This window comes from Papaver somniferum, chromosome 5, assembly GCF_003573695.1.
Source record: "Papaver somniferum cultivar HN1 chromosome 5, ASM357369v1, whole genome shotgun sequence".
In the NCBI taxonomy this organism is placed as follows: Eukaryota; Viridiplantae; Streptophyta; class Magnoliopsida; order Ranunculales; family Papaveraceae; genus Papaver; species Papaver somniferum.
The window spans coordinates 13,758,499-13,784,874 of NC_039362.1; the positions used below are offsets into that span (position 1 = coordinate 13,758,499).

The 26,376-nt window shown below is 36.8% G+C and overlaps 3 protein-coding genes and 1 long non-coding RNA gene across 5 annotated transcripts; all 4 read left to right on the forward strand.

The window, feature by feature from the left end:
- Positions 1-3,761: 3,761 nt before the first annotated feature.
- LOC113277281 lies at positions 3,762-5,324 on the forward strand. Its single transcript, XM_026526415.1, has 2 exons — positions 3,762-4,550; positions 4,901-5,324. The coding sequence occupies exons 1-2, from the start codon at positions 3,894-3,896 to the stop codon at positions 5,123-5,125; spliced, it is 882 nt and encodes a 293-aa protein (XP_026382200.1). The 5' UTR covers positions 3,762-3,893; the 3' UTR covers positions 5,126-5,324.
- Positions 5,325-11,628: 6,304 nt separating this feature from the next.
- On the forward strand, positions 11,629-15,296 carry LOC113281014 (uncharacterized acetyltransferase At3g50280-like). Of its 2 annotated transcripts, XM_026529644.1 has the most exons (3): positions 11,629-11,782; positions 13,386-13,933; positions 14,051-15,296. In XM_026529644.1, the coding sequence occupies exons 2-3, from the start codon at positions 13,562-13,564 to the stop codon at positions 14,945-14,947; spliced, it is 1,269 nt and encodes a 422-aa protein (XP_026385429.1). In that variant the 5' UTR covers positions 11,629-11,782; positions 13,386-13,561; the 3' UTR covers positions 14,948-15,296. The 2 variants fall into 2 exon arrangements, with proteins under 2 accessions (XP_026385429.1, XP_026385428.1); XM_026529643.1 differs by having other exon boundaries at positions 13,386-15,296.
- A 970-nt stretch (positions 15,297-16,266) lies between these two features.
- LOC113281015 lies at positions 16,267-17,307 on the forward strand. Its single transcript, XM_026529645.1, has one exon. The coding sequence runs from the start codon at positions 16,314-16,316 to the stop codon at positions 17,130-17,132; it is 819 nt and encodes a 272-aa protein (XP_026385430.1). The 5' UTR covers positions 16,267-16,313; the 3' UTR covers positions 17,133-17,307.
- A 7,659-nt stretch (positions 17,308-24,966) lies between these two features.
- On the forward strand, positions 24,967-26,094 carry LOC113277282. Its single transcript, XR_003324835.1, has 3 exons — positions 24,967-25,064; positions 25,163-25,227; positions 26,018-26,094. It is a non-coding gene; the product is annotated as an uncharacterized LOC113277282 (long non-coding RNA).
- The last annotated feature ends 282 nt before the right edge of the window (positions 26,095-26,376 follow it).

Genomic DNA, 26,376 nt, shown 5'->3' on the forward strand with positions numbered 1-26,376 from the left:
TGCTCTTTTTGCTCCGCAATTCATCCAAACTTTATTTACAACCTAAAAATGCAAAATTAATTAATAAAAATATTTATTCTTGAAAACAATGAAAATACAGAATACGGGTTAAAATGGAGAATTAATGCACAAAAGATGAGTTAAATGCCAAGAAAAATATATAGAAATATGCACTTTTTAACACTCATCAGCTGTATAGTTGCAGACCTTGTAGCATTACATAAAGAATCCAAATCTTATGGTAACGACTGTGTAGTTGCAAGCTGTGTAGCATTACGAGAACCAACTGGAACCGTGCAAAGTGGCAGCAACAAAGCAATAGTGGAACGAGTAACCGAGACTGGTGGTAACGATTTAAACAAGGGTGAAGTAGGAGTTACTTGAGAAGTGGTCGATGCAGGTGAAGGTGATGATGCAGAGGCAAAGGGAAAGGTAGTATCATCAAAAACAATATGACGACTTACATATATATGACCCATCCGAATATGAAAGCATTTGCAACCTTTTTGAGATGGACTATAGCCAATAAAGACACAAGGAGAAGAAAGAGGCTCCATTTTGTGAGATCTATACGGACGTAGGTGAGGATAACATAGACAACCAAATACACGAAGAGAGGTGTAATCCGTTGGAAGACCCAAAAGAGCTTCATATGGAGAGGAATTATTAATGGAAGTTGAATGAACTCGATTCATTAAATAACAAGCAGTGTAAAAAGAATCATACCAATATGAGGACGGTACAGAAGCAATGTTTAGAATCGTAAGACCAGTTTCACGAATATGACGATGATGACGTTTTACCAAACCATTTTGTTCAGTAGTATGTGGGCATGAAAATAGATGGAAAATACCAGGTTGTTGAAGGTGCGGAGTAATTAAGTTTGCGATACTCAGGAGCATTATCAGATTGAAATATTGATCTTTCGATTAAAAATATTTTCAACATGCTTTTGAAATAAAAGGAATATGGAAAAGACATCAGATTTCTAAGACATAGGAAACATCCAAGTAAAACGACTAAACGCATCAATAAAAATGATATAATATCTGTATCCTTCATTAAATAAAATATGAAAAGGTCCCCATACATCTGAGCCAATTAAATATAATGGATTGGAATAAGTAGTTTTACTAGGATTAAAAGGTAACTGATGACTCCTATGTTCATGACAAGATGAACAAAAACTAATAGTCTGACTTGAAACCGAAATAGAAAACTGAGACACGACTTTACGAACTGTACACATCATTGGATGTCCCAATCTAGAGAGCCAGTCTTCTAAACTAGCACGTTCTTCTATGCAAACTTTAGGAAATTTAGACGAATCATCAAGTTGATAGAGACCAGCCTCCTACTTCCGCGGAGAAGAACCTTCCTGGTACATCGATCCTTCACCAGACAAAAATTTGGATGAAATTCAAACAAAACATTATTATCAGTGGTGAGGTGGGAAACATACAAGAGATTGTGAGATATTTGTGGTGCAAAAAGAACATTACGAAGATTCAATTTACGGTTTGGAGTTCCCAAAATAGAGGATCCGACATTAGAAATTGGAATAGAAGAACCATTACCCATCTGAATTTGATCAGGGCCAGTGTACTCAGTTGAAAATTGAAGACGAGAAAGATCATTGGCTATGTGATCTGTAGCACCACTATCAGGAGTCCATGGAGGAGACGGCAGTAATCCTGTTTGAGCAGCATATGCGCGAGGGTCAGATGACGGTGGTTGATGCGGAGGTGGACGAAAACTTCTATCAAAACGATTCCAGCAGTCTGGGGCCTCATGGTTCTTATGACCAAATAGTTGACATGGGATTTCTGAACGACCAGCACTGCGTTGGGGTTGAGATCGGTTGAATACAGGAAAGCGAGATGAACCAGGTTCAGCAGCATACTGTGTTGAATAGGAGCTATTCATTGCAAAGAAGCGAGACGTGCTTGGTGCAGGGGTACGAGATGGTGCAATAACATTAGCAACTGGTTGAGAATTTAGCGTCTTAGCATGTTACTCAACATGCAGCTCAAAAGTCAGGAAAAACGTGAGAATATCTTCCACAGTCAGCGAGCTCATTGTGGTGGTTAAGGACGTAACGGTGGCATCATAGGAACTGTCCAAACCATCGAGAAGGCAGTGTCGAAATTCCTTATCAGTACCAAATGTATTGGAAGCAGCAAGACAATTGACCAGATCACGAGAACGATCTATGTATGCTCGCATAGATTGAGAACCCTTCTTTAAAGCACAGAACTCACGGTGAAGGTGATGTATTTGAGCATTGGATTTTGACGCATATTGAGATTCGAGAGAGGTCTAGATTTCTTGAGACGTAGTGAGACGATGTACATGATGAAGGACGACCGGAGTGAGTGAAGAGAAGAGCCAACTAACCAGAATTGTGTCTTGTTTTTTCCATGACACGAAAGCAGGTTATGGGTTTCATCAGCAAAGGTAGGTGCAGGACAGGAGTTGCACCAGTGACATGACCATCTAATTCATAACCTTGGAGATATGGTAGAAACTGAGCACGCCATAGGGAATAATTGATTTCATCTAGTTTAACAGTGATTATGTGATGAGGTTGAGAGAATTGAACAGATGCCATGGCTGATGATTGTGAAGAAGGGGCAGTAGATAAAATAACAACAGAGATTGTATAAGAAATAGTGGAAATAAGAGAGAAGAGATGACAAATTTAAACAGAACTTTATTATTGATTTTAGTTGTGTTTTGATACATATAGACTCGACAAATAAATATACATGAGTATCTTGAAGTTCAAGCTACCGTGTTTCTTAACTGAAGACAAATACCTAATACAGACGGAATACCAAAGATAACAAATTCTTAATAGAGAAACTACCGTGTACAATGTTGGGTCACAATGTACATGTACTGGATGTTGTGTTAACAAGAACACGATAACCACTGTCGCGTCTTCATGTCTCTATGTAAACTATGAGCCCGTAAATTGTTGTTGTTTAAGTTCTTAAAATTTTAAGAGGTATCCCTGTGGCATCACTTAAAATTTTCCCTTTGTGTTCAAGTATAGTTAAAGTTTACACAAAATTGGTTAAAAAGACCAAAATCAACAATTCCTGGGTGAAATGGCAGTTAGATTTTGATACTGTTTAAATGGACAAAAATGTAAAAATAGGCAGATGTAACCAGTTTCATCGTGCCCATTTTCAATTTTCTTTTTCTTATTTCCAATTTACACAGGATGTATCCAGTTTCATCCTGCCAGGTGATTTCATTACAAAAGTCAAGTTTCATCCTGCCAGGTGATTTCATTACAAAAGTCAAATCCCTGCAGAAAATCCAACTCTACAAAGACTAGAATCATCATTGCATCCCGCCGCAAGATTTCAAAAGTTTAGGTAAATAGTCTTTAGGTTTGCCGAAAGGTGGTTTAACAGGCGCACCATTTTACGATCTGTCGTCCGGACTCAAAACGATAATCGACCAGGTTTAAATGTTTTCCGGTTTGGACGGGGCATCAGCTAAAGCCATTTCATATATAGGGTTAAAAAGACTTCTTTGGACTGAAATTTTTGTCCAAATTCTAGGAAAGGGTCAATCACCTAACATGGCGACATTTACGTGTTACCATTCAACTGTCGCATGCAGTGAATAATTATTCACCTCTACAGAGACACGTGTTTGATAAACCGACCACGTGTCAAACACCCACCAATAACTCATACATGTGTCTCATTGTCACACTGCAAATAAATCTCTTTACCATGCAGTATATGTCACAAAAACAACCCTGAGCTCAATAATGTCGAACAAAACCAGATAATCAAAGTTCATTTATAAACAAATCAACTTTCTAACACCTTGAAGTTCTTGAGAGTTGAAAGAAGAGATTAACAAAACTAATCATGTCTGGATTATCATTAGCGGTAGGTCCAAGAACAGATCCAACAAAAGATGAAGTTTTAGCAGCACCACCATCTTCAACTAAATATAAAGCATCAATGGCACCACCACAAAACCAACAACAAGCAGTTGTAGGTGGAGTAATGGGATCGTTAAGAGTAATAGAATTACAATTGGTAGCATTCATACTGGTCTTCTCAGCAAGTGGATTAGTCCCACTGATAGATCTTATTTTCCCTGCTTTCGCATCAGCATATCTGTTGCTCTTATCACGTCTAGCATTTCCTTCTCATGGAAATAACAATACAGGGGCATTTTCAGGATCATCATCAAGAGAAATCTTTGAAGGCAGTAAGCTGATGATGTTTAGGTTGTATGTTATGGTTGGTACAACTATTGGTATGTTCTTGCCGTTGGCTTATGTTTTAGGTGGTTTTGCTAGAGGTGATGACCATGCACTGCGTTGTGCTACTCCTGCATTGTTTTTATTGTCTTTTCAGATACTGACTGAGAATATTATAAGTGGGTTTTCTTTGTTTTCTCCGCCTATTAGAGCTTTGGTTCCGTTGTTGTATACTGTTAGAAGGATTTTTGTTATCACTGATTGGATTCAAGATGTTTGGGTTAATAAGACTCTACCTGTTAACGCTCAAATGACGGTATGCATGCTCTCTATTTCCCTCGCATTAATGCTTTAGATCTGTCATATATATTGCTTTTGTTCTTTCATTATATTTGTTAAGCTTGTGCTCATACATAGTTTGGTGCTATGTTGTGGAAGGCGAGCGCCTAGAGCCCTAGGCGCAAAAATGTGAACAACTTTTTTGTTTTCTTTTCTGGGCGCTTAGGCCTAGTGCCTGACACAACGTAATCTGGTGTTCTTGGGTGACAGCCAACCCATTTGCCCTAGTAATGGCAAAAAAAATTGCCAAAACATGAAATTTCCCACCCCTGATGCAAGTGGGATTTGAGGCGCATGGCTCTGACTTTGTGTGGTTTCTGACTGCAGGATGTGGCGTGGTATTGGTTTGGAAAGTGCTTGGCAGTAGCAAATTTGGTGTATTTCTCAATCAATCTGTTTGGGTTTCTGCTTCCTCGATTTCTACCAAGATCATTTGAGATGTATTTTAGACAACGGGATGAGATCCACTCAAAATTATCTGAAGACAAGGCAAGGACAGTTGCAGCAAAAACATCATCATCAGCGAATAATCAAACTAAGAAAGGTGATTAGTAGTATATTGGGGTATGAAGACGTCATGATTGGGGTCTTGTATTGTAGGTTTGTAGCACCGAAGTTGCATTGAATAAGCAACAATTTTTGGCTGTGACTACGCATGGTTGTTGGCTTTTTGCTATATAAATATGTGGTGATGTACGAATTCCTCAACGTCTTCTTTTTCGTGTTTATGTGGAAACTAGTCATTTTATCATTTGTTTCTGGTTCATGTCATTTCTAGGGATGGTCATTGGGCGGGTAGTGTCAATCCCAGTCACTGCCCCGTTCGCAAAAAGCCATATGAATTGGGACGGGCAGGTATGGGGATAACCATATGGGCGGGTTTTCCATGGATTACCCGTAACACTGAGTTAATATATAAATTTTATTATAATCAAAACTTAAATATGATTCAAATAAAAATAATAACGGCGCATCCCGGAATCTTAAATTTTTTAATTTATCTTAAAGTGAACAAAAGAATTTATTAATGACTTTTTAGTTTTTCTGTTTTTCCTGTCCCGTGCTATCTTCGTCCACGTTAATCATTTCATTATCTGCTTCATTTTCTCTATTTTAACTTTTAGAGAATGTGTTTGATCACAAAAAAATAAAGAACGAAAGTGATGAATGTACAAGAACAATCGAGAATATAATACATGAAAGAAAGCACGAAAATGATGAATGTACGAGAACAATCGAGAATATAATACATGAAAGAAAGCTTGACTAAATCGAGAATATGATACATAAAAGAAAGCTTGACTAAGTGGTGGAAGTATAAAAATTATACACATTGTTGCATAAAAGTATAAATTCCTAACTTGTGAAAAAGTCTAAATCCCTAACTTGTGAAAGAGACGGGCGGGTATGGGGCGGGGACCTTGAATCCCATCCCCACCCCATCCCCGTAGCTTAATTTTCGGGTATTATCCATACCTGATCCCATCTCCATTTGTGTGGGTAAAACTCTACCCGAACGGGGCGGATACCCACGGAAATGAGTTTGGGTGGGGCAAATGGCCATCCCTACTAATTTCTTCATGCTCCCAAGAAAAAATCGATGTTTTAAAAATGGTCATGTGGTCAATGGCCATGACTGGTGAGTATGGTGCTTGAGTTCGCTGTCGCCTTTAACAACTAAGAACGGACATACTACTATCTTCAAAAATAATCTTCTCTGATCATATTTATATTTACTAACTTCAAAAATAATCTTCTCTGATCATATTTATATTTACTAACTTCAAAAATAATTTTCTCTGATCCTATTTTACGTTCATCAGGGCTACTAGCCTACTATCATCTGGTCAACGACGGTCCTGGAATATTTTAAAAGGTGTTACTTTTTACTAATTTTTCCTTTCTTCTTTTATTTTGGACGAAGGTCTTCAACAAGGCTACCAGGCACAGACTAGTACATAAGGCACAGACTGGGACATAAGACAAGTTCATGAACAACGGAATTACATAATCTAGGTTGAAAAATAAAAATACAAGCTTCTCAACTGGAAAGAAAAAATTACATAATCTAGGTTGAAAAATAAAAAAAATAAAAATACAAGCTTCTCAACTGAAAAGAGAAAATTGGGCAACAGAACTATATAATTATGTTGAAAAGTAAAAATACAAGCTTCTAAACTTGAAAGAAAAACTGAGCAACAGAATTACATAATCTAAGTTGAAAAGTAAAAATACATAATTATATAATCTAAATTGAAAAGTAAAAATACAAGCTTCTTGAGGCAATCTTTTAAACTAATCTAAGTTAAAAAGTAAAAATACAAGCTTCTTGAGGCAATCTTCTAAACTGGAAAAAAAAACCTGATGGTGCGTTTGTTTGGAATTCACCGTCTCCAGGAATGTATAATCACATGGAATTATAAATTTCTGAGATTCATATAAAGTCCTTGTGTGTTTGGTAATTCAATTAAAATTCCTGGAATTTGTGTTTGGTAATTCAATTAAAATTCCTGGAATTTATAGAGTTTTCTTGTGTTAAAGTCTTTGTACCATTGACATTAACCTCAAATCTTAAAATTGCATATATATGGGATTTGGAGATTAAAAAAGGTGGGTTCATAAATTCTTTGATAAGTTTCTTAGCAAATCTTAGGAGGGGAGGGGTAGGACTCTATATGGAGAATTTGCTGGAAAACTGAAGCCCGTAAAAAACGTGATTTCAAGAATTCGGCCAACCAAACATACAGGGAATGTCTATAAAGATGGCATCCGTCCTAGTATTACCATCAAACTGCCCAGAAGAAAAATGTTTGATAAAATAGTGCACATCACTTTCTATAACTTTCTGTAATGATACGAGGCTCCACAACTTTCTTTAACGCTGTCCATATTGTTCTAGCTTCAGTTTCACCAGCCGATTCAACTTCAAAAACGGTAGCAGCACAAAATGAAGTTTTATTCGTAAAGTCTCTCATTATAAAAGGAAGCTCTATGAAGAACGCGCGATTGGGGGATATGAATTAATTCCCCCAACCAAAAGGTGCCTGGTAAGGGGTGTTTTTTGGGGCTAAAATACTAAAACACCCTTAGATTAATTTTAAAACATTATGAAAAGATTGTTATACCCTTCCTACTAAAACATAAAATCAAAAACCAAATCAAATATCCCCCATTTACACCATCAGTTCCGTCATTCTTAGTTAGGGTTAGGTTTCGATTTTTTTTCTTCATCTTCTTCATCGTTCACACCATCATTCTTCATCGACGATTAATCGTTGAATAAAAAAAAATTCTTCGACTAACCTACCCGAATCATAACCATGCCTCCACGAAAGAAAACAACTTCCCAATCGAACCCAAGATCGACTGCTCAACATAAATTAAAAGAAAAACTCGATTTGATTGTTCAAGAGGAGGAAGACGAGGAAGAGGAAGAAGCAGCGTTATCGGACGATCAACTGCTCGCAAAGATGGCTTCTGTGAGAAGGTTAGTCATTTTAAACTGTTTAATTAGTGTTTCAAACTTTCAATCGATTTGTAGCTATGGGTTTAGGTCAAAATCGCGAAACCCTAACTGAAACAGTTGAGTTTCAGAACTCCCGGCATTCAAATTAGTATGAATACCAAACCGGATTAGGTACCGGCATTCGATCTAGGATGAAGACCACACCGGTAGTGCTTCCCGTCATTCAATTTAGTATGAATACCACACCGGGAACGAGTACCAGCATTCGATCTAGGATGAAGACCACGCCGGAACACGGTTTTAGGATGAATACCACTTCGTAGTTCAGTACCGACATTAATTTGAAGTTCTACGAGTATGCCGGTAGTGACCTTCTAGTAAACAGAAAACCCTATGATTTTGTTATTTGTACGGGCATACATTTTTGGTTATATTCCATGCCGGTACCAGATTTTTTATCCAGGAGATTCAAAAATAGTACTGGTATCTTTGATATTTTTTTTTCCAATGTCGGTACTAGGTACCGGTGTGGGTTCTTGTTTTACGTTTATGCCGGTACTTGTATTTTGTATTCCAGGAATTTACCAAAGTGTACCAGCATCCTCGATAACTATTTTTCAATGCTGGTACCGTGTCCCGTCATGTCCGGTACCGTTTTACTGTATGTCGATAGTGATGATTCTAAGACGGAATATGTTGTATTTATGCCGGTATTAGAAATGAAGGTTAGTTTACTTATATTTATTTCGTGCTTCTTTTGAAACAGATCTAAAGCAAAGGAAGCCAAAGCAAAGGAGGCTAACACAGAGGAAAAGCTAAAGCTGTTGTCACTAAGAAAAAAGGAAGGATGGTCTTGATACTCCTCAGTCTCTGCCTCCTTGAGAGATTAACAAAAAATGTTTGGGCGCTGAGACAAGAGGGGATATTTTGGAGACTGGTCGTGATCGTAGTAAAATCGTAATCCGTGAATCTGTCGGAGCTATTGAGGAGGAAGATGAGGAAGAGGAGCAATATGAGCAAGATGAAGAGGAAAGTGAGGAGGAAGATAATGAGATTGATCAAAGTCAAGTAGCAACCCAAAGCCAAGTAGTAGTGAAACAAGTTTGGCCAAGTCAACAACCAACACAAGGCAAGGGAACAGGCAGAGTAAAAGTTAAAGGTTCACACCTTCCTCATACTGATGACATGATACCTGACCTTGATGGTGGTAAAATTTGGAGTGCAGCTTCTTATGATCCGGGGCATCTATTTGGCTACAAGGACTCTTGCGCTCGTACTATCTATCAAACCTATGTAAGAATTTTTATCTCGTGCATATGTATTGTTTTGTATTTATATAAAACCTCTTAATCGTATTATCTCCTAATTGTAGGATCATAACAAGGCTGTGCGTTGTTGCCGAAACCAAGCCGCGTCTCATTGAAATTTGTTTAAGGAATGTGAAGAAGTCCAAACATTAGTAATGGATTCTGGTCTATATCTTTTGGTTGAAAATTATGTGAAGCCATATATTGTGACAGTCAATTGCTTCGTCGAAAGGTATCATGGTGAAATAGATACCATGCACTTCCTCGTACGAGTCTTGTACACCCTATCAGTCTTTTTTGGATATACATAATCCTTTTTATTATGGCTATCCTTCTTCTTGTATTTCCAACTTCTCTCACAAACCATCTCAAAACGATTATCTGAAGGTTGGGTATTCCTCACCAACACACACATGTTCTTAAGAGCCGTCTCTTTTGCCTAAGCAATTGCTTCCTCTGGAGATTTTTTTTCCTACATAAGGACAATAATGAGAGATTATAAGGTTAATTACAAGCAATACCCACATAAAGTTCTAAAAACTAGGTGTTTGGTAACATACCGGAGGCATTTTATAGTATTCAGACGTATCCGGACCAAGCTTGGAATTTGCTGGATCAATGTATGTCACAATCTAAGCAATGAATGAAAATAAAATTGAATTAGTTCCGACTAAAATTTAATTACTAGTACCCGGCATGCTCGACGATAGTACTCAAAGCCGGAAACATGTGACGGCATTCTCAATTAATGTTCCGGCATTCCGGAATTGCACTTGAAAAAGAGGAGCTAAGTTTTAACAGTACCGATATTGTATTTTCTTGAAAATTTATGCCGGGATTTGCAATGCCGGCATGTTCGATACGTAAGGTTCTAAGCGGATACTTTGTGCCGGCTTTGTCCCTAGTTTACAAACAACGCCGGTACTTGGTGCCGGCGTGCTCGATAATTTAATTACTACGCCGATATTTAAGTTCAAAAATCTTTAACTCATGGATGTTTTTCTTGTGGTATCGGCGTAGTTAAGTTAGGAGTGAACCATGCCAGTTTGGATATTCCATGGAATATTCGATGGTAGGTAAAAAGTTAACTGCGTGCCTGCATGGAATTGTTGGGTTGAAGACCACGCCGGCGGTCGATTCAGAATGGGGGATAATTGTCGCCGGCATGCAAAATAGGATGAATACCATGCCGGTTCTGTTGGTATCGGCGTGGTATTCATACTACGAGTATGACGGCACCAAGCATTTTCAGAGAAAAATGACGGTTTCAAAAAAAATAATCAAATTTTCGACCTCTTGGCGGCATTACCTATGTGTTGGGGATGCTTGTATGTTGAACTTGTTTACTTTCTTGGGTTGGTTCTTCAAAAAACACTTCATGCTCACGAAAATCATATTCCAAGGGTGTTGGTTCATCATACAAGTCCAATTGTGAGTTGTTATCATTAACCGAAGATTGAAGACATGCTTCTTGTTGTAGTTGAGCTAAAGATTCAGCAGCAGCAATTCTCTCCTCACAATCATCTTCCATTTTCACAAAAAATAATTCAACTCAAAAATATTTTTCCCTTCTTCTACTCTCACCTCACTCACACAAATTCAAATACAAAAACACACTAATCTATCCCCAAATAATTAAGATTTTACTAATTATTATTAGCCACTAAACCTGATTAGTGAGGGCTAGATTAGGAATTAAAAAAATAATTAGATAAGGGACGACCCAGATTTGATATTTGGATCCAGTTTTTTTCATGTAGCTATATCCCCAGTTAGTTTTGATATCCCCAATCGCGCGTTCTTTATGTACTTTGAGATCATTTATTTTGCGGTCCGCGAGTTATAACCCCAAAGGTGTCACTATCCATCCACAAAAAACCAGTCAAAACAAAAGTAACACAAATACCCCAAAAATTTAGGTTTCATCATAAAATTTGATGAAACCTCATAAAATTTGACGAAACCAATTTTTGGTTTCATCATAAAATTTAATGAAACTAATTTTGAAATTTGGGAATTTTGTATCAATTTTTTAAAATTTGGAGTTTTTGTATCAATTTAGTTTAAGATGGAGTTTTAATGAATCCCAACATTTAAGTGGGGTTTTTGTACACAAATTTGGTCAGCTTAGGTTTTTATGACTAGTTTTGTTTATTTTATTTTTGTCTTGAGACATTCCCGGCCCCATTTATGTTTTGACTGCAGGTCCTATCGGTTACGGGACAAGATCACAAGACCGGGGTCCGGGGCCATTAACATGACACTTTCAGTTGACTAATAATTTTTTTGATGACGAAATTGTGTTGACTCTCCATCAGAAACTCCTCCTCCTGAGGAAGAAGGCTGTCTAAAACCAGAGTCCCCTCCCCAAAATTTTGGTGCTTGGAAAATCATTCCATGTTCTTGCCATTTCGGCCGTGATCACACGAGATTTTGGTAATTCTCAACCCTTGATCCCATAATTCCTTCAGGCTATTGTTTTCATTTTATTCCTTGGGTTGGGTATCTTTAAGTTGTTTCTTTTATGTTTGCTTGTTAATTTAGTTTAATGAATTTCTTCAGTCTGTATGTGATTGAAACCTCTGATTAAGTTTTTTTTTTTTTTCCTATTTGCTTTTTGATCATCCATATATTTCTGATTTTTCTCCCACTGAAATGCTGTTCTAGTTATAATTGCATCCGGACAGTTGAGTAATGCTTTTAGGAATTTGAGTTATACACCCACATAAAGTGTTTGATGAAATTCAAAACTCACATTGCTAGTTTGTTGTAGTGTGACTGTCAAGACTCAAGATGTAGCTTGAAGTGGGTTGTTCTTTTATTCAACCAAGGCTGATGTTGGGCCACTGAACTTCACTTCGAATGTTGTTGTTGCTTTGTTCAAGTATTTTGGCTATTAAGCATGTCAGTTAGAAATGCAATCCATCATCCTACATTTTTCATAAACAAGTAAAGTACCAATAATAACATTGCAAATAAACCCACATTTCGTAACAAGCAAGACATATTTTTCAGGGAAAACTTAGTGAGTCCGGTCCTGTTAAGTAGCTTTATGGTAATGTGGTGTTTAATAGTTCCATAGCTACCAGGCATACAAGGTTAGTTGATAAGAATATCCTAGCCTTTGGTGAAATGGTTTGACTACAAACTTATCTGCCTTTTCTCCATATGTTCTGAATTGAAGATTTTAGATGTCCTTCATTTTCTTAATTTCTTTATGTTATCAGTAAATCGGATATCACTGACTGTACAGCAATATGAACTTGATGAAGTTTACGTTTCAAAATTGTTTACTTTTTACATTTGAAAATATTTTTCTTCCAATACTTTTATGTGTCCCAAGGGATATTAACATTTTGTAAAATGCAACTGATCAAGTGCTTGGGTTTAGTTTGCAATGGTGATGAATTTGATTCCGTAGGTAGGTGGGTCAGAGAATGCGATTTGATTTGACCAACCGTTTACATTAGATTTTCATAAGTTTTTGTTATTAAGTTCAGTCAGTGCCAGAAATTTACCACCAATCTATTGGTTTCCAAAGCAAATGATAGAGTTTCACTGATGAGTGATAAAGGAATGTAGAACATCTCTGGAACATTCACACAGAATAAAAGAATACAACTTCTAAGAATTGTGATTTGTTAAGTTGTCCGAGTATTCGGTATGGAACTCTTATCAATTGTGTACTGGTAAATGTAACTGGGTAAGTAAACTGCGTTGAGGGAGTGGTAGTGTAAGTGAACTATGTTGCGTTGAGTAACTGTAGGGATCTAGTCATGCAGTCATGTCGCAAGTGGAATCACATAGATGGTTCTAGGAGTGGCGTAGGAAGTTGCAGGTCCAAAGAGAATGTCAATTTGGCAGGTTCTTGTGATGCTGGCAGATAAAGCTCTTTAGACTTGTTAATCCCTCGATACTACTACTTGGTTAAGTAATTTGTAGATTATAAGATTGTTAGGCACTCTGTATTTTTAACTGTTTCTGCATGTTCTAACACGTCTTATTAACTTGATCACATCCCATGTCTCTTCTTTGTCAGCTAACTAGGATTCTAAGGCACATGAACTAATTTGGACCTGCAAGCAATTTTATTTTAAGAGGACAGATAAGGCAGCGTATGCGTGACACTGTAGCAACTGTTGCACCTGCTGATCTGTGTGTACCCTTGGGACCATCAACTGGAAGACCAACCAAGAGTCGATATATCCTGTTATAATGAGTAGTGTAGGGTCAGAAGTTGTTCGCATTCTCTCAACATTCACGATAAAGCCACAATGCATCATAGAAGAGACACAAAAGGAATTCAATTTAACACCCTGGGATCTTTCTTTTCTCTCTGCACAACCAATACAGAAGGGTCTTCTCTTTGCTAAAACCCCATCTTTCTCTGATCACGAATATCCATTATACTCCATGATCAAAATCATTGAACAACTCAAGAACTCACTATCTCTTACACTCAGTCACTTCTATCCACTCTGTGGTCGCTTATCGACTAGAAAACAAGATGATCCACCTTCATATACAGTTCTCTTAGACTGCAGTGACTCACAAGGAGCTGAGTTCATCTACGCTATTGCGGAAAAGGTCACAGTTGCAGATATTCTAAACCCACTCAATGTACCACCAATAGTGAGATCTTTCTTTGCTTTAAATGGATCCATAAACCATGATGGTCACACCGAGCCTTTGCTTGCTGTACAGGTAACAGAGCTTGTTGATGGGTATTTCGTTGGTTGTTCTTTTAACCATGTTGTGGGTGATGGCACCTCTTTCTGGCATTTTTTTAGTACATGGGCAGAAATTTGTAGAAAAAAAGGAAACGTGGAGTCCATTTCACCCCTCCCTCCTATTACTAAACGCTGGTTTTCCGAGGAGGAACAACAAGAAGATTACACCGGCTTCAACCTTCCATTTTCTCACCATGATGAGTTTATTGAGCGAACCATTGCATCACCACCACTCAGCAAGAGGATTTTTCATTTCTCAGCTCAATCAATCACTCAGCTCAAAAGTAAAGCGAATAGCGAGGCCTGCACCAATAAGATCTCTTCATTACAAGCCTTGAGTGCGCTAGTCTGGAGGTCAGTGACACGGGTCCTGGGTGTGCATGAAGAGCAAGAAACAGCCTGCAGGTTGCTCGTTAATGATAGGTTAAGATTAAACCCACCTTTGTCCATCAACTACTTTGGTTGTTGTGCAGGGTCAGTGACAGGTATAACCACGTCAAGAGAGCTACTTGGCCACGAGCTTGGATGGGCAGCTTGGTTGTTGCATGAGGCTGTAGCTAGTCGAACTGATGATAAAGTGCGTCAGTGGCTAAATGTTTGGCCAAAGAATCCCTCATTTCTCCCAGTTAGACGTGTCCCTGGTCAGGCGATGGTGTCCATTGGTAGTTCGCCGAGGTTTGATATGTACGGGTGCGAATTTGGTTGGGGAAAGGTAATAGCTGTCCGTAGTGGGTCATCTGTGAATTACAGTGGAAATGTATGGTTGTACCCAGGTCGTGAAGGTGGAGGGAGTGTGGACTTAGAGCTATGTCTTCCGCAGGAAACTATGTCTGCACTTGAGTCTGATGAAGAATTCACAAGCTCACTTTGAAAGTCTGCTGTTGCATTACGCCTAAATTTGTGAGTTCGTCTCTCTCCCTTCCTCTCTGTGGTAAAATTTCTTCCTCTGATTCTACCGGGCTTTCACCTCTCTTTTTGCTGTACTACATCTACACATCTGTGTGCTATTTTCTACTACATTTTCTTGCCTATAGTCAGTTCCTTGTTGGTAGTTAAATATGGTGTGGAGACTAATGAGCTTTGTTGCAAACACACTAATAGAGCTATGCATGCAAAATGTAGCTGCTCAAAGGATACTATCACCATTGCCATGATTTTGAAAGTTTGCAAGTGTTGGCTAATGTAAAATGTGTAGTAAAATGATTATGGTTCTCCCCTGACTCCACCATGTTGCATATCAATTTGGCCTGTTCCCCCAACTTCCCACATACATATTTCCCTATCATCAATAATCAATCTATCCAACTCCCAGTAACAGAATTTGATGATTTGTGGTGCCACACCACTTGCACAGCAAGAAATTTATGATAGTAATTACTTGTGTACATGAGTTGCTAGGTAAAAGTCATAAAATTGGGAGGGAAAAACACACAAAGGTAGTACACAATTGGGTCAACAACATTTACAAAATATTCTTGCACTTTGATTCCTTCCCAATCCCAATCTTTTTTCAATAAATGGACAATACAGTGACGCAAGGCCTCACAAACAATAAAGAAGCACTGCTCAAACTTCAGAGGTCCAAATTTATGTCCAATAATAACGTGGAATCTAGTCTAACACCCCTCGTGAAAATGACAAGCTATTTTGAACACAACCGGGCTACTATTTAGCTCAGTCACCTACTTCATCAGCCATAGGCCGAGGCAGGGATGGCTTATCTCTAATATTTTCTTCATCTTCTTTGGACTTTTTGGTCTTTGTATAAAGTAATATCTATATCGCTAGTAAATCCTTTTATACCCTTTCCCCTATCTTCTGCTTTTCAGTCCCTAATTTGGGTAATCTCAATTTTTTTTCTTAAAATAATACCATCCCCATCACACACCATCCAAACAAGCACCAAACAAAATTTGGTTCCGAGAGTTTACATAGAAACCTGCAAACCACACAGAGGTACGGATTTTTAACTTGTAACCAAAAGGCACACCACTAAGCGCTAGAAACCTGCAATAACCGGTTGGTCTGTGTTGTGTACTCTACTGTACTAACCTGAGACACCACACCACAACAGTGACAGACCATCGCCTTGCTTTTCTTCCGTCCCTATCTCTCTCACTCTCTCAGGCCTTCAGTCCTTTTTTACCTCTCTGCTCCCTGTTTCCAACACCCCACTCTTAAAAAACAACCCAGAGAGAGATAGAGTGCAGCAGCAGTAGTAGTCATTTCTTCTGAAAATGAAGAAGAAAAATAACAACAAAGGTAAAATATACCCATCTCCATCTCCACATTCATCATCATCACCTTGTTCTTCTATTTCAAGATATGATTTTGGTCCACACAGAGATGCATTATCAGTGTTCAAGGTATTACCAGTTACAATCTTAACATTAGCATCTCTTCTTACTCTTGAAGATAGAGAGGTACTAGCTTATCTCATTACCAGGTCCATTATTACAACAGAAACAACAAACCCAGAAGCAGATTCTTCCAAAAACAACAACAAGAAGAAAAAGAAACATAAATCTCCAGACTTTGAATGTGGGTGTTTTGAATGTTATACAAGTTACTGGTATAGATGGGATTTGTCACCAAATCGGCAGCTTATTCATCAAGCCATCGAAGCTTTTGAAGAACACTTGACAAATCTTGAAATAGTGAAGAATAGTAGTACTAGTGGGAAGAAGAAGAGAGCAGACAAAATGGGTTCGAGAGTTAAGGGGAAAATTTCAAGTATTGATGATGAAAAACAGAGTATTTCATACACACAATCACCATTGCCTGTGAAGAGCTTGTTTCATACTGATGATTTTGGAAACGAGGCTGTAGAAGAAGAGGTGGTGGTGGAAGAGGAAAAGGGGTTATTGGTGGAGGATTTGATTAGTAGTGGTGGTGGTGGTGGTGGGGATGAAACAGGGGAAATGGTGCTTGTGGTGATGAAGAAGAAGAACAGTGAAGAACAGGAATACAAAGGGCTGGTTAGGAAAGTATTACCAGATGTATTAGGTTTATTTAATTCTCGTTTATGGAACCTAATTTGGAGTCCCAATGTTTAGAATTAACAACAACAGTACTGATGCTTATTGGGGTCATAAAACAAGTTTAGATTGGAAAAACACACTACCACAACACAAAATACTGCAACTTTTGTTTAATCTTTTTTCTAAGTACTACTTTTGTGGTGCTTTACTAAGAGATTTTTAATGGGAATGGATGAATGTTTTAAGGTTTGGTTAATGCCTTCTTAATCTGGTGGATTAATTTTATGGTTTAGTTTATGTGCCACACCATTCTGCAGGTACAACACTAGAAAAGGGGGGGAGTAAGCTGCATCAACATTAACTTTTATATAGAGTATACAGTACTGATGTTGAGGCAATTGCCAATGAGTTCTGGTAGTTGTTGATGTTCTTGTAGCAATAAATTGCCATTGTGTTCATTGCAGTCATGTAGAGTTGAAGACCCCTCATATTAAGTGTAACCTGCCGAGAATTGATGATTCGTAAAGATGGGATAATATCCTGCTTAAGGCCGGTTCCTATGGGCATGGCAAACTATAAAGTTTGTTATTTTTGCACCCACTATGGAGCTGGCAAACTGGCGACCGCTCGGTCAAGAGTACATCGTTCGGTGTTTTTTAGACCGGTAGCGGTTTAGAATAGGCTGCTCGGTCAAGATTACATTGTTCGTTAGATCCAATCCAACAGACATAAATTCATCTGTCTATAAATACACAATTCTAATTTCATTTTAACTCACACCTTCCTATTTTCTTAGATTTTTCAATGGCTCAAAATATGTTTATGGCTCAGTTCATACAAGAGCAACATACGGCCGAAAATCAAAGAGTTGAACTACGAGCTAATGTGCAAAATGAAATAAGAAAAGCAATAAGTGGAAGATTTACACATCAGCGCAATTTTAGCACGTTAGCATATGAATGCATTTGCAGGAATCATGTTTTCTTTACCAATCATCCAATCGTTGATGGTGCATTACAGACCATTCCGTTTTGGGGACGCGTTTTACTGAAATTTGAAGAAGAAACAACGAACCTCAACAATCGTGATCCGATGGTGTTGAGTGCTCGGTTCTCCATAATTTCTAAAAATGTTAACAAGTATATTGGTATGATAAGGGAAGCGGCTCGAAACATGAGAAGTGGTGAAACCCTGCTGGAAACTGATCAAAGGTGTCGTGTAAAGTGGCTCAGTGACAACAGAGAGGAGTTCCGATATGGAAGTTGTTATGAAATCTTAAAAGTGTTGCCCAAATTTAATTTAATGTGTATGTTTTAAGTTCTTTATTTGAACTTAAATAGATAACTTTAATAGAAGATTATTATTTATCAAACAAAAGTGCAATTACATTCAAAGGTTCACAGACCTTAAAGTAAGTATACCACCAATACTGAAAAAATAACATCGACAAACATTGTTGTGTTAGTACATTCACCACCAGTTTAACAATTAACTCGATAATTGATCAAATAATAGAAAGGGATTGTGGTTCTTACCTCCAATACGACCCAAAATCCATTCAAGCTATCTTTATCCTTACTCGAGCATCACCAAGACTTATGTATAGGCTCAGATAAAATTGCAGAACCCAATCATAATTTGGCGTTTTAGTTAAATCTTCTAAAGAGTCGAGAAAACCAATTAATGTCATTGAGCTAGCATTAGGGGAAAAAACTTGGCCTAACAACCATAACACAAAAATACGTTCAAGCTCGGGATAATCTTCAACTATGTGTATCCTCTTGGCAGCATAACGGTTCAAAAAAGCCTTCAACCCAGACACTCTTAATCCATATGAGTATAATATTCTGGAATTTGTCTTTCCTTCGGTATCATTTGAGTACAAGGGAAGTAGTTGTTTCCATCTTCCTTCTGATATCCACTTTAATTGGTTAAATTGTACAATTTGACCCTCATTTGGAGCATATACAACTCTGTGTATAAGCTTGGAGCATATACAACTCTGTGTATCCCCTTGGCAACAAGCAGTTTTTTTTGGAACCATCATTTGGCATACTCAAAAAGTTTGGAGCATATAGAATATGACAAAACCGGGATGTTAAATAGTGTTTCTGTAGTGCCACTTATCTAGCCATTTTTCATAATGAAAAAAATGACCTGATCATTTATATTTTTTAATTATTTTTTAAATTAAAAAAGAATATTTTCTTTAAAAAAATATTTTAATTTTTTTTAATTTAATTTTTAACTTTTAATATTTTTTTTCGTTAATTTTTTTTATTTACGAACCTAAGTTCGGCTGACAAGTGATATGTCGAACCCAAGTTTTTTCAAAATATACGTAGGTTCGGATGATAATCTGTCAGCCGAACTTGTGTTTTGTGAAAACATACCTAGGTTCGGCTAACAAGTTTATCAGCCGAACTTAACTCTTCAACTGCAGAGCTTAGGTTCAGCAAATTCGATAAAAAAAATAGAACATCCGAACTTAGTATTATTCTGCATAAAGTGAAGTTCGGCTAATATCTTCGTGTTTAATTATCAACCGAACTGTTCATCGACACTTTCAGGATGAAGAAAAATGAGAAGTTCGGTTGATAATTTGATTTTATTGTTAGCCGAACTTTACTCTGTAATTGTCGTAAAAAAATTTTCCTTGCAATAAGAAAAGAAAGAAAGGAAAAACAAAGAAAATTTCAAAAAAAAAGAAAAAAAGTTAATAATAAAAAAAAATTAATATTAAAATTAATTAATTAATCAAAGTATCTAAGTAACTTAATCACTCATTAGACACCCGTTATCACCCCCACACTATTTAGGGTCATCCAAATATATGCCCAAACTTTTTGTATATGCCCCAAATGATGTTTTTTTTTTTTTTATGTGAACCGAAAAATAACAACTTGTGAGACCAAGGCCGAAGCCTAAATACAAATCTGAAAACTAATTACAGCCCACTACTGCCTCCTAATGGCGAACTAAAGTCTCTGAATGGTCTATTTAGGTGTGTGCAACAGACCGACGGTTGCGGATTAGGGGTCATCCGCGTCCAATCCGTGCGGCCCAATCATCCGCAGATTTCACATCCGCGGATCAACTGGTGATACGAACCGGATGCTGATTAACCGCGGATTTTATCAGGAAAAAAAAAAGTAACACAAACAAAAATTATCTGAAATTTGTATCATATACAAAACATCATTCATTTTCTTGTAAATCTGAATTTTGCCCACATACATTGCAGAGAATGATCCTTTCGTTGTTGTAGTCCAAACCAGAAGTGTAGGCACAATTGTCTGTTCTTTCCTTTGGATTTCACCGGAGAAAATCTAATTCTCGTCACAGCTTTTTTGGTGCTGATGTTGTACATGTATATACATTAAACAATTCTGTTGTTGTAAGATATGGTGGTAAAGCCGTAAAGGTATAATTCTTCTTAGGTTTTGCCGTTTAGGTTAGGCATAGTATTTTAGGATGTAAAATAATTTTCAGGATTAAGGAATCGGCGAAATGAGAAACCTAACAACTAAACACCCATAAATGCTAGATCTAAGAGAGTTAATTAAGGAGTATTAAACGTGTTATGTCGTTCATTTGACACACATATATTTCACTTAGAAATTTTTTTGAGGATGCCACGTACATTTAAGTTAGAAAATATAGGATCTTAAACTCCTACAGCGGCATTAGATTTTCAAAATCTTGGGTGGCCTGCGTTGCCGATAAATCCGCGGATTGCGAAATCCAACCGCAACCAAACCGTGTAAATGTGGGGATTTGAGAATTTCATCCGTGTCCGGCTCATAACTCTTGCGGATTGTTCACCCGCAATTCTACGGATGGATACGGATAAAATCCTCGGTTCCGATTTTTTTGCACATCCCTAGTTCTATTTGACATTTTCTAACTTGTATATGCATTGATGGCTGAGAACAACCACAAAACTCATGCACTCACAATCGGATTTATGTCATTGTTAGCATCCTCAAGCCAACAATGTAATCAACTTAGATTCAGATTCCGATGTATTGTATACAAATTAATTCACGAAAAATTCGTTAGACAATGTCCGAATTTACTCCTAGACCATTATGAAGTAATGTCCACAAGATTTCACTTCTTCCGATATAATAATGTAGGAATTACCAATAGGTACTATTATAGTGTTCTTACTTAGTGGCAGGTGCACCCATTAAAGTCTAGTAATTGGAGGTCCATAATTAAAAGAAAACATAAAAATGGACCAAATTTTTTAAGCCCAGGTCCTACATACGTGTGTAACCTATTACGTGCATTTTAATAATTCCCAAAATGGCCTTCACTATAAATATAACAGAAATAAAAGCCACATTTTCTCAATTTTCTTCTCAGATCCGTTTTCTCTCGCTCGCTCTCCTCTTCTCTGCTGCAGCCGCTTATGAAGTTTAGACTTATGGTTTGTGAAGATGTTTCGTGGTTTTACAGGTATGTTATGTAATCTTTTCTCCAGTTCTTCTTTGTTTTTGATTAATTCTCAACTGAATCATGAAGATCTGATTGATTTCATGATGTTTTCACTTTCTTTTTCCAATTTTGGTAGTTCGATTTCATGATGTTCTCTAGTTTTTCACGTGCTGTTGATTTTTAGACTATGAATCAACAGTACATATTTGTTGTACTAAAATATACTGCTCTAATTTTTTTTTTTTTTTTTTTTATAGTTTTGGAGATTTTTCTTGTTTGATCCAGAAGTACATATACGGAATACTCAAATTAAAGTGTTTCGATTCTATTTTTTCATAGATTCGCTACTTGTTTTTCACATGCAGCTAAATTTTAGATTATGAATCAGCAGTACATATATGGCATACTAAAAAATTTTGCTTTAATTTTGTTATTTTTGTAGTTTTGGTTATTCTTCTTCTTCGATCTAGAAGTATATATATGGAATACTGGAAAAAAAAAGTGTTTCGATTTAGTTTTTTATAGATTCATTACTTGGTTTTCACATGCAGCTGATTTTAGTTCCATTTTGGTTTTTTTTATATGCTTTTGAGTTGCTTTTGTGTATTAATCATCGGTATGTATATGATATATTAGTGGATTTTAATGAAACAAGTTCAGATCTAAATAAAAAAATCATGTTTTATGTTTATTTCATTAGTAGATCTGATATTTTTATGGTTTTTGGTTTGATTTTCAGTTTTCTTTTGTGTATTAACCATCAATACATATCTGACGTACTGTTTTCTTTTTTTGTTTACTATGAATCTATAGGTTTTCTCTTATTTTTTTGGTTTGATCCAGGAGTACATATATGTTGTACTGGTTGAAACTTCTTCTGATTCTGTTTTTTGGACGCTAAAGGAGGAGTATTTACCGCCTGGATGGCTCTGTCTGGTACTTTTGTTTGCAGAACTATCCCCTTGATCTGTTTTAGGCAGGCAAATATTTTTCCGTACTTGAATTATAGCAGAATAATAATCTATTCTAAATCAGGTATGTTGTGCATCTGACAATCAAGAACTTCCTCCAAATTTTATAAAGCTCAAAAGAGATGTATACACACCAGATGTGATGGCAGCATGTGACTATATGATCGGTATTGGATTAAGTTTCGTTGAAAATTTAAGTTTTTCGTTTCTGTTAGTCTGATAACAAAATCAGATACTTAGTTATATTCTGTTTCAGGAAAGATTGGGTATGGAACAGTAAGTGAGGCTCTGTCATACAAGTTTCCTTTCGTATTTGTACGGAGAGACTTCTTTAATGAAGAATCGTTCGTTAGAAATATGCTTGAGGTATACAAGTCATTAGCTGATACTTTAGCTCTTTACCCATTTATCACTATAATATTTGGGATATGTGAGTTTGTGTGGTTGACCTGATCTTTTTTTTCTTTTTTCTTTTTCAAAATAGTATTGCCAAAACGGCGTTGAAATGATTAGGAGGGATTTGCTCACAAGACGTTGGGCACCTTACCTTCAGCGTGCAATTAGTTTGAAACCCTGCTATGAAGGAGGGGTTGATGGTGGCAAGGTAATCCTTGCTATTCTGGATAAACTATTTAAGAAATACAGGACACCTTTGTGCATTTGCAGTTCTTCACTTATGGAACTTGTTAAGAGTCAATTTGTCTCTGTTCATACAGCCTTTTGATAAAATCCGTGTTTAGAAATTAACTTGCAATTTGCTCGATCATCGTTTTCCAGTTGATGTATCTCGGACTCCAAGTTGTCACCAATGTATTCTCATCTGAATGGTATTTAGTATTTACCTAAAAATTTTAGTTGTTATAGCTGATAGTGGCCTTGTTGATAATTCAGGTGACTGCCCGCATACTACAGGATATGGCTTTTGGAAAGAATAATACTCCGCAAAAGGTAAATCTAGTTTGTCTGTCTTAATTTAAATTTGTAATTTGTAACAGAATCATGCATTTACAGTTTTGAATATTTGTAATCTCGTCTATTTCTGGGAAAAGACTTGTTCGAGATCAGTTACACCCACCAATGTGATCAATCATTAAATTACATCTGGACCATCTTTCCTTACCTAAGAAGATGTGATCTTAATATCCTTTTTTCGTTTGTGCAAAATGTAGTTTAGTGGGGCCAGCAGATTGAGTGATGCCATAGTCCTCGGGTAACATATACGTACTGTTTTATTTTTTTGTTTACTATGAATCTATAGGTTTTCTCTTATTTTTTTGGTTTGATCCAGGAGTACATATATGTTGTAATGGTTGAAACTTCTTCTGATTCTGTTTTATTCAGAGTTTTGCCACTTTCTTTGGTTTGATCCATGAGTTCGTATGTGAAATACTGAAGTATGTGCTTTGATTCGGTTATATTCATGGATTCATCACTTCTTGACATGTAATTGAGTTTTTAGTTTATGAATCCGCGGTACGTATATGTTGTACTGATAAAAACTTCTTTTAATTCTGTTTTATTCATAGTTTTGCCTTGGTTTGATCCATGAGTACGTATGCGAAATACTGAAATAGATGCTAGTTTTATTGTTGTGTTTTAATATTGTTATATTCTGGTCACATTTACAGGTTCAATATGTCCAACGGATACATACTCTATATGTAAGCAGTGAGGCAGATACATACTTAGATTTGTACTTAGTGTAGCAGATATGTACTCAGATTTGTAAGCAGTGTACCGGATATGTACTCAAATTTGTAAGCAGTGTAGACACACACGTTTGGTAGTAATGGGTATTATGGACATTTCCATGTTTTAATTAATTTTGGACCTCCGGATAAAAAAAAGATCCGGTTGGACCCTACTATAAATAATTATATGGGGCTAGGACCAAACAAGAAATTTTCCTATAACAATATCCAAAAAAGTAAATGCCATGAGTTGCAGATGGACTTGAATCTATCAAGTAGAGGAAAAAAAATGAAAAAGGAACAACTTGAGACCAAGGACCAAGCCCACAATACAAACCTGAAAACTAATTAAAGCCCACTACCGTCTTCCAATTAACAGCTAAGAGCTTGTTTGTTTGCAGCTGACTCGGTGTCTGGGTCTGAGTCAACCCCTGACTCGCGCCGAGTCAGCAGTCAGACTGTTTGTTTTGTAAATTTAGCAACCCCTGACTCGACATCTGAGTCGAACCTAACCCCTGACTCGGGCCCTAGGGAGTCAGGCATTGAAATGCTGCTGAGTAGGTGGTTCAAACCCCTGACTCACTGAAATCGACGAAAATGCCCTCACGTTTTAGATCAAAAAAACTCATTTCCTTTCTCATTTTCTTCGTTCATTCCGTCGGAAGCAGAGATGGGTGATGAGGAGGCAAACCCTAGATCTATTCTCAACTGATATCTTCTTCACCTCTCTCAACAAATCGAGTAATTTCTATCTCAATCATCACTCTCGTCTCATCTTTCCATCTCTTTCAAATCATTTAAAATCTTCTTTTAGAAGGTTTTATGTTTTTTACTCTCTCTCTCTTTCATGTCTTCTCGATCTGCTCTGAAGAAGAGTTTCTGTTCTGAAGAAATCCAACCAGGTAATAGGTTTAGATTATAATCAATTGTTCTTTGTTCTGTGTATATCTTTGTTTTAGAATATGTTTGCTATGGATTTCATTTTGAATTTATATTGCAGCTGAAAGCATCAATCTGGGTTTTTAGGTCATCTGTGAGATTCAGAAGCATCGATCTGATAATCAGGTAATAAGGTCATCTTTTTGTTCTGATTTTATGATTTGGGTCCAAATTTTTCGATTTAGGGTTTGTGAGATTTAGGGTATCAAATTATTTTTGTTCGATTTCTACATTTGGGTTTTCTTTCTGGGGTTTCAAAACAGCGATGAATTGGGTTTGTTCTAGGTGACGCTTCAGAGTTTTATCATATCCATAATTGGGCCTTCAGTAGCACTTGTGATTTCATGGACAACAACAATGAGGGCAGTTATACAATTGATTATGATAGAACATGGGTCTTTCCTGTTTATAGCTAGGATACTAGACCATACAACTAGGGATTTCATTTTGTTTTTCCTTTTTACAGTTAAGAAATCTCTAGGTAACTGTAATGATAACAACCCTTATTGAAATTATAAGTACTTTCTAAATCTTTCTGAATCTTTCATTGCTATGTTTATTGTGCATTTTGTGACTTACTTTAGTCCTAGGCTCCTAGCCTTATAGGAAATATATTTGATTACAATTAGTAAGAACCATCTTCAGTTAAAACCCAAACAAAACTAATCAGCAAAAACCATTTGAGCTTGTGAAAATTTTTAATCTGACAGGGCTGTAAACTGCATGTCAATATTTTCTGTAATTATAGTTTATACCATAATCATGAGAGGAGCAGCGAATACGCAGACTGAAAATACAGAGCAAATCCACGTCATGTCAATATTTTCTGTAAACTGCATGTCAATATTGTCAAAAGTTAGCACACTCTTTTTGTTTCAAATTACCCACGTCTTGTATTTGTTTTACTTTATTCTAGTTCTCTATGGAGAAAAAGGAAGATGAGAAAGCAAATAAGATAACTTTTAGGAGCGTCCCAGAATTTAGAGGGCTATTTTTTGAACAGTGTTTGGCACAAGCTACTGAGTATGGATTTTCTGGAACTTCAGTCTGCGTATGGATTTATATCAGATATATAAGCATGTGAATGTAATGACATCTAGCTGTCCAGGTTAAGCCAGTTAAGACAACTTTTGGTCAACCTACGTGATCTGTTAATTTATGATTTTGCTACAGTTTGGTCGTGGAAAGCAATTATACCCGCTTGAGAGGTATTTTAGGACTTGGGTCAACAATGTCTTTCTTCACTATTTGCTCTTAGTTTCTTTAGATTTTCTA

Excerpts from the sequence above, each read along its gene's own strand:
- LOC113277281 (XM_026526415.1), top strand. The coding sequence starts at position 3,894 with ATGTCTGGATTATCATTAGCGGTAGGTCCAAGAACAGATCCAACAAAA. Across the intron at positions 4,551-4,900 it reads CTGTTAACGCTCAAATGACG|GATGTGGCGTGGTATTGGTT; the intron begins GTATGCATGCTC and ends TTCTGACTGCAG.
- LOC113281014 (XM_026529643.1), top strand. The coding sequence starts at position 13,562 with ATGAGTAGTGTAGGGTCAGAAGTTGTTCGCATTCTCTCAACATTCACG.
- LOC113281015 (XM_026529645.1), top strand. The coding sequence starts at position 16,314 with ATGAAGAAGAAAAATAACAACAAAGGTAAAATATACCCATCTCCATCT.